Raw genomic sequence first — 8,825 nt, 5'->3', positions numbered from 1 at the left:
TATAATTAAAACATCAATTATATAATTAAGTTTTCATAAAACTAAAAAAATTAAGTGAAAGAAAAATTAAAATAATGAATTTAAAAAATTAGAAAATCAAAATTACAATTTAACCTTAAAAAAATAAAACATAGAAGTAATTAATTTAGTAACCTCCTGCTCTCCTGGATGGGGGCACGGCAAGCGAAGTATTAGTGAACTATTAATTAATTAACAGAGGAACAAAACCAAAGAATGAATCAAGTGAAGAAGAAAAGATTCAGAGGAAACAGGACAGGACTGAAGAAGGGGTTCTGTCATCTGTGGTGTGTGCGACAACGACGAACCTCTCTTTCATTGGATCCTGGTAAGTCCCTTTCTCTCTAACTTTGCTCATTGCTTCACAACAATGCATCACATCGTGCCTTTTGATTTCACTCACTATTCTTATTCCTGCCTCAAAATACTGTGCGTCGCACTTCATTTAAAACAGATCTGCATTTTTCACGCATAAAAATTACCTTGTTAATGTCAATAACGCGTCATTTTGGGGTTTGTTCAGATGTCTAAAGAAACTGACGTGGAAAACCCTAGTAATAACCCCACTGTTCAAAAGGGTGTGGATGTGAATGTGAGTGATGATGAGGGAAATTGGTACACTTCGTTGGTGCATCAAATTTCAGTGTATGGTGTGGCTGCTGGGTACTGTTTGTCTGCGTCTTTGCTTTCCATAATCAACAAATGGGCAGTGATGAAATTCCCATACCCTGGTGCCCTAACCGCCTTACAGTACTTCACAAGCGCGGCCGGGGTCTTCCTTTTCGGCCGGTTTAAGCTCCTGGAGCATGACCCCCTTGACCTTATGACCATGTGGCGGTTCTTGCCCGCGGCCATCATATTCTACCTGTCCCTTTTCACCAACAGCGAGTTGCTCCTCCATGCCAATGTTGACACATTCATTGTGTTCCGCTCGGTTGTTCCCTTGTTTGTTGCGGTTGGGGAGACGCTGTTCTTGCACCAGCCGTGGCCGTCAGGGAAGACGTGGGCCTCCCTGGGCACCATCGTGACTGGCAGTGTGCTCTATGTGGTTACAGATTATCAGTTTACTTTCATGGCGTACACCTGGGCGTTGGCCTACTTGGTTAGCATGACTATAGATTTTGTTTACATAAAGCATGTAGTTATGACGATTGGTTTGAACACATGGGGTCTTGTGTTGTACAATAATCTTGAGGCTCTTCTGCTTTTTCCGTTGGAGCTTCTGATTATGGGTGAGCTGAAGAAGATCAAGCATGAGATCCAAGATGAGTCTGATTGGCACTCATTCCAAGTCATTTTGCCAGTGGGGTTGTCATGCCTGTTTGGTCTGTCAATCTCTTTCTTTGGATTTTCTTGCCGCAGGGCAATTTCTGCAACAGGATTTACTGTCCTTGGTATAGTGAACAAACTGTTGACTGTTGTGATCAATTTGGTAATATGGGACAAGCATTCAACATGGGTGGGTACGGTGGGTCTTTTGATTTGTATGCTGGGTGGGATTATGTATCAGCAATCAACAAGCAAGCCGAAGGCTGCAAAACAGGTGAGTGCACAGGAAAATGAGGGGGAACAAGAGAAATTGCTTGAGATGCAAGTCAATTCAGAGACCAACATCAATAATAATGAAGTTAATAAACCAAGGGAGGAAAGCTGAAACTATTTTCTTATAGGACAATTCCATATTTCCTTTCAAGTGTATGTTTGTTTCACAGGTATTTGATATAAATTATTGTCTCATTTTTTGTAACTGTCAATTCATGATTCTTTACAACGCTATCTCCTTGCATGGCAAGCTCATTGGCATTCTGGTATGTAGGGTTTTATTTACTTTAGCTGCTGTAATATAAAATCTATTATTTAAGTACTTGATAGATAAATGCCATTCAATTCGGTTCTTTAACTTTTAAGCTTTTAAAGTGAACCAATTTTATGTTTCAAATCTTAGTTTGTTCTTTTCTTGCTCTTGATGCTTCCAATTCTGACTGTGATGTAATTTAAATGCTGTTGTCTCTCCTATCATGTGTTATTCAGAGTCTATTTTTCTTATCATGGATCTGATGACTACACATAATTGTAGTTATGTAGTATCTCCATAATTTTAAATTTATTTGATAGGGATTTGAAGACTGGCTTGATGAGCTTGAACACATTGTTATTATGTTGAACTTAGTTCATATATGCAACCAATTTTAGATCTGTTGATAAGGTAGTTGTATCAATGCAATTGACATATTTTAACATAACCAAAACAACTCCTAGATTGCCCTTGCAGCTATGAGAAGTGAGAACTAATGATGCATCTTTCTAAGTAGAAGAATGGAAAATGCTTTCCCTTCTCAACCTGCTTTCTCTTGCCCCTAAACTTCTTAAGTCCAGTGTCACTGAAGATTAGTTTATTGCTGAATATTGATTCATGCTTGCTGAAATCAATTTCTTACACTGAGAAGGCTTTAAGAAATGGTTTCCTCAATCCTGTGCCAATTGCCAATAGCTTTGAGCTCCTCATAATTAGATTTGGTGTTGTTCACTGTACCTCCTTTGATGTAATTAGAATTTAGAACACACACAGAGCTAGAATTAGCTCCTGCCCTCTGAAATAATCTTTAAACTTAGACATGTTTGTTTTGACTAATGCACTTGATAAGAAAAATCAGGAGTAGATAAAAATACTACTCAAGTAGATTAGTTGGGCTATATGCATTTCATATCCATTGTTTGTTAAATAGCAGCCATGGTGCTATAGCATAGTGGGTTTCCCGCTAAACACCATTTTATGGCTATGATTTTTGATTTTCTGATGGCAGCCAGTTTTATTCAAATGAGTTAGGGGCCCTATGTTCCTTTGAAGTTACTTTTAAAAACATAGCTACTATACTTTATTATTTCACTTTGGTGATTTGCATTCTTTTTCCAATCTATTGTCTTGAGCCTAGGCTATATGAGGTAAAGGTCAACGAAAAGATCTTTTGGCATGCAACCCAGTTCTTAAACCATTATAGCTTTAGTACTGTACATCTGAGTACACTAGTCATGGAACCTAGAAGAATGAAAAGAAAGTGAGGATGATGAACACTCTGAAGAACATGGAAGTGAGACAAAAGCTAAACAGTTAGAATAGTTATAGTTGATTGGGAAGTTAAAGTTGTTAGGTTGGTTAGGCAGTTGATGTTGTTAAGAGCAGCGAATTAGCTTGAATAGAAGGGGAGACTAGAGAGGTGGAGGATCCAGGCATTCATAGTGCAGTTTGAGAACTAAGCAAGTGGTTCAGTTGTGAAAGGGGAATTCTCACCTTTTAATCTCTCTGATTCAGTAAACCTTTACAAACTTGTGTTTTCTCTTTACTCTGTCATTCAGCTCTCTTTCTAAAATCTAAGAATTTTGTGTCTGTAACAACTAGTGGTCATTCAGCTCTCAAGCCAAGAAATCTACCTCTTCAATGACCGATGCAACTTCAAATGGTTTATTCTTGAAAATACTTTCATTTCTTCTCTTCCATATACATCACATGATGGCACACCATACAACATACCACCTCTCTAGCTCACCTTTATCCATGGTTGAATCCCCATGTTGCCGCAAATGATCCTCCACATCTCAAGGAAATAAGTCACAAGTTGAATATTCTACTGGTGAGATGGAAACGAAAGATTAACGATAAGAAAATTATTCTGGATCAAGTTACTGTTATTGCTTCTAGTTTAACTTTGTGTTGGCACTTTCTTTTTAAATGTTCATGATAAATTTATGGGACATTCTTGTATATAAATGTGCAATGGCTGTGCTATTGAAAGTTTTATAAAGTAGGAAGCACTTTAGCCAATTTGTTATCTACAGAGGCTTTTGTTTTTAATTATTCACCAACTGAAAGTGCTATGAATTTTAAAACCAAATTGTATTAACATTGTATTTGGAAGTATTGAAAAGTAGCCTTTGTTTAAGCAGATACTTCTCTTCTATTAGATATCATTTTGAATTATATTATAAACTTATGGACTCTAGAGTAGCAGCTTTATTAGAAGTAGCTATGCTATTTATTCCAGCATTGCTTCAAGATTATACAGGTATTTTTTCTTTATTCTATTTTGGCTCAAATTTACGAAAAGGATGTTTTACACTGGAAAGAAAAATAAAAAAGGAATTTTACTAATCAGTTCCTTATTAGTATTTGCGAAGAAATAAAAATAAAAATAAATAGAATAAAAATTCAATATGCTAAAAATAATAAGGATTGCATTTTCATTTAATATTTCTTATTTTTATTCTTCATTTTCCACTTGATTACATAACCTGGAAAAATAATGCACAGGAAATGAAGAAATGACATGTTTTAATAATTGGAAAATGTTTTAAATTCTTTAATTCATTGGTTGAACCATGAAACTTACTGGTATTGTTATATTGTTATATTTTTTTATTCTTTAATTCTTTAATTAATTTTCATTTAATATTTTTTATATTATGAACATGATTTGCAATATAATATTGTGACATTTGTTTGGACCATGAAACTGATTCTAATCAGTGGGGAAATACTTGATTGTTATTGTTGATTGGTATTTATTGTTACTCGGGATGAAAGCACTAAGCCCAGAAGATGAAAAATCAAGTCTTCTAAATGTTTTCAGTTGCTTCTATGACTTTGGCGTTGTCTAATTAACATTCAGTTTAGCTGTTGCTGTAGTTACTTGCACACTGCCTTTCCACCTCCTTAAACATTCAACATTCAATAAGGGAGGAGAGAAATAATTGAATTTTGAGTTGAAAGGAAAGAAAATTTTGAACTTTGTTTCTAAAAATAAAAATTATGGACCCTCTTTTGCAGAGCAAAAAAAAAAAAAAAAAGAATTATGGACCCTCAAAAAAACTTTTGATCTATATATTAGATTGATTTGGTGACCGGACAATTCAGAACTTAACGAACCAGGAAGAAGCTGATCGCGAAGACAATAGCTCCAAAACAATTGTATCACTGTTTTGTTATATATATATATATAGTCGAGTTTTTCACAACGAGTTCATTTTAGTGGAAAGATAATTTCAAGCGGACTCGAAAATTCAGAACTTAACAACTAGGAAGAAGGTATTCGAGAAGATGATAACTCCAAAACAACTGCATCACCATTTTGCTGGAATATCTCTCTCTATATATAATATTGTTCAAAGAATTTCCTACCCAATCTGGAAATCTGATTCCTTTATAGCCACCTATTAACAGGGACTTTAAGTCTTGGTGAGGTTGTAACTTGTATAGTTCATCCATTTCAATTTGGAAGTCAGTGCTATTGTTGATACATTCAGACCATTGTAAGGATAACTTATCAATTTACTTCTTATTCATTATCCTAGCTTCCAATGCTTCATCGGTTTTGGTAACATTACTAGCTTCCTAATGGAAAGTGAACCATGAAAGTTTGAAAGTTCTCCCAATTCTTTGATCCCATTCTCTTTATGCTTGCCCACAGTAAAGAAATACAAATGCTCTAAATGGTGTAATTTTCCAATTCCTCTATGCATCTCTCTTATAGAAGTTTCAACAATATCAAAGTGATGCAGGTTTACAAGATTTTGCATGCAACTAGGCAAGTAAATCAGCTTAAGCAAGCAGACAAGTTCAAAGTTTGCATACTGTACAAATTGCATAGTGACTCTGGCAGTGTTTTTATACTTCTACCAAAGATATTTAGATAACGCAAATGAATTAATTTACTATTGAATTAGGCAAAATATCTACACTTTGGAAGTCACGAAAATGACAAAACTCTCAAGTACATCAGCTTTGACATTATGATAATGTTCTAAAAAATTTTACTCTACCAATAACTTCAAAGTTGTCCAAGATTGTCATCATTGTATGCCAATTGACAAAGTAGTTTTTCCAATCCCACCCCTGCCTAGGTAGGAATCACATACACTTCTTCACCATCATTGTTCTCTTCCAACATCAACTTGACGTATATGTGAGATCCATCTTCTAGAGATGTTGATGGAGCTTTCCATGACACATGCTCCATTGCAATCTCTTTCAAATCAAGACTCTCCTTGAGTTTTAAAACAGACTCTAATCTGTCAACTATGTCTTCTAACTTACTAGCCCTCTTCCTATTCAAAAAGTGAGAAAACAAGTTGCTTGCTCTTGAGTGGCAGCTTTGGTAGAAAGTTCACCAAGTAGTCATCGGCATATACAGCATCTTTAAGAGCATTGAGCCAGTCCTTGACATTGTAATCAGTGATTTGTTTCTTCTCATCATCATCAAGCACTACTCTAACCATCCTCGGAGTGGTCTCCAACTTCTGAAACAAATTCTTGTCAAGCTTAATCTTTACACAGATCAAGTTGACAACCTCATATGCATCAGCCATGATTTCATGAACAACTTATGATTAGAGTAGGAAGGTAAAGGTAAGTACACACCACGCCTACCGCTCTTGCCATAAACTCTCTTATTCCTTATAAAGAATTCTTTTATTTTTACTCGCTTGTCTTGGTCGAAAGGGTCTACTGAATGCATATCCAACCTGATGGACGAATATGTTTCAAAATATTTGAGGGATTTATTTTCATCTTATTAATAATAATTAAAATAAACATTATGATTATGAATACGATTATAAGAATTTACAATGTTATGTTTAAATTTGTATTTTCAATAAAACTAGTAGATCAGAATAAAAAATATACTAGTAGTATATACATTGTGTAACACACATTTCTGTTTACCATTTTTCCATTTATTCAATATTTATTATAAACTTATGGATAGGAATTTCTGAGTACACAATTGTATTCTTTTGGTTATTCGTATATAAGTTAATATGTGATGAACATCTTACATGATACGGTAATTATTTCATCAAAGTATATTGTTAGAAAAAAAAGAATTTACAATCTTTTTACTTCATAAACTTTTTATGATTTTTTCTTTTTGTCTTTAAACTTTTGTTGATTAGTTAGTGTTTCTAATTTTTTTTTTTCATAATTTTAGTCCTTATCATCTATAGTTAAATGCTGAGATGACCATGTAAAAATTGGTGACATGAAGTTTACATGTATATCAGTCATTAATTTAAGATTTATCTTTTTAATCTTTAAATTTCTTAAGAATGTTATTTTCTATATTTAACGTTTTTTTATTGACGGGTCAAGATTCCTAAATATATTTTTTGCCCATATTTTAAGTGTCTATTTTCATAGTTAAATTTTGACTTCATCATACACATCTCCAATCGTGTGATGCCATGTTGGGTAAACGATGAGGTGACATGTACACCACGAAATCATGTAGTCGTGATGTCAATTTAAATAGAAAAAAGAAGTAGAAGGAACTATAGAAATTCATTAAATTTGTTGATGTTATAGAAATACTGCAAAACAAACATACACTTGAAAGGAAATATGGAATCGTCCTGTATGAAAATAAATACTCCAGCTTTCCCTCCCTTGGTTTATTAATTTTATTATTGATATGATGTTAACTTGAATCTCAAGCAACTAACTTCAGTTGTTCCTCCTCTTTTTCCTGTTTTGCAGCATTATTCGGCTTGCTAGTTGATTGCTGATACATAACCCCACCCAGCATGCAAATCAAAAGACCCACTGTACCCACCCATGTTGAATGTTTCTCCCATATTACCAAATTGATTACTACAGTTAACAACTTGTTCACTACACCGAGGACAGTAAACCCGGTAGCGGAAATCGCTCTGCGGCAAGAAAATCCAAAGAAGGAGATTGAAAGACCCAAAAGGCACGACAATAACACCGGCAAAATGACTTGGAATGAGTGCCAATCAGAATCATGTTTGATCTCACGCTTCATCTTCTCCAACTCACCCATAATCAGCAGCTCCAAAGGAAAAAGCAGAAGAGCCTCGAGATTGTTATACAGCACAAGACCCCATGTGTTCAAGCCAATGGTCATAATCACATGCTTTATGTAAACAAAATCTATGGTCATGCTAACCAAGTAGGCCAAGGCCCAGGTATAAGCCATAAAAGAAAATTGATAATCGGTTATCACGTAGAGCACGCTGCCGGCGAAGATGGTGGCCAGGGAGGCCCACGTCTTCGTCAACGGCCACGGCTGGTGCAAGAACAACGTCTCTCCTACAGCAACAAACAAGGGAACAACCGAGCGGAAAACGATGAATGTGTCAACATTGGCATGGAGGAGCAACTCACTGTTGGAAAAAAGGGAGAGGTAGAAAAGTATTGCTGCCGGCAAGAACCGCCACATGGTTTTAAGGTCAAGGGGGTCGTGCTCGAGGAGCTTAAGGCGGCCGCAAAGGACGACAGCGGCGGTGCAGGTGGCGTACTGCATGGCGGTTAGGGCACCGGGGAAAGGGAATTTCATCACTGCCCATTTGTTGATTATGGAAAGCAAAGATGCAGATAAACAGTAACCGGCAGCTACACCATACATTGAAATTTGATGCGCCAATGAAGTGTACCAATTTCCCTCACCATCACTGCCCATTTTTTATTTCTTTTTTCTTTTACAGTGTCACTTCCTCTCTCAATTCTACTTCTTTTCTTGTATGGGTAGAGATATTTTGTTCAATTGTTATGTCTTAGACAGTAAAAAATTGTATCCCCAGCTAGCTTTAACAGTTTTGCATTATTACACGAATAACAACTTTTGAATATATATATATATATATATATATATATATATATATATATACACGAAGAGAAATTAACCTTCCCATAAAATATTTTTTTTTAAATTATTCGTCATCTTTACCGTTCATTTTATTAGAACAATGAGAATTCAACCAAAATCAACCATTAGAAATTGTGTAATACAGAG

General features: G+C 35.3%; 2 protein-coding genes across 2 annotated transcripts; one reads left to right on the top strand and one right to left on the bottom strand.

Moving 5' to 3' along the window:
* The first annotated feature begins 212 nt into the window (after positions 1-212).
* LOC114406272 (GDP-mannose transporter GONST3-like) lies at positions 213-1,925 on the top strand. Its single transcript, XM_028368937.1, has 2 exons — positions 213-346; positions 542-1,925. Exon 2 carries the CDS (start codon positions 542-544, stop codon positions 1,670-1,672), a length of 1,131 nt encoding a protein of 376 aa, XP_028224738.1. The 5' UTR covers positions 213-346; the 3' UTR covers positions 1,673-1,925.
* A 5,521-nt stretch (positions 1,926-7,446) lies between these two features.
* LOC114405434 (GDP-mannose transporter GONST3-like) lies at positions 7,447-8,618 on the bottom strand. The gene has a single exon (XM_028367970.1). It carries the CDS (start codon positions 8,490-8,492, stop codon positions 7,500-7,502), a length of 993 nt encoding a protein of 330 aa, XP_028223771.1. The 5' UTR covers positions 8,493-8,618; the 3' UTR covers positions 7,447-7,499.
* Positions 8,619-8,825: the final 207 nt, after the last annotated feature.

The sequence above is a fragment of the Glycine soja genome, chromosome 3 (assembly GCF_004193775.1).
Source record: "Glycine soja cultivar W05 chromosome 3, ASM419377v2, whole genome shotgun sequence".
NCBI lineage: Eukaryota > Viridiplantae > Streptophyta > Magnoliopsida > Fabales > Fabaceae > Glycine > Glycine soja.
The sequence above is the reverse complement of the archived record's forward strand: the minus strand, read 5'-3'. Positions and strand labels throughout refer to the sequence as shown.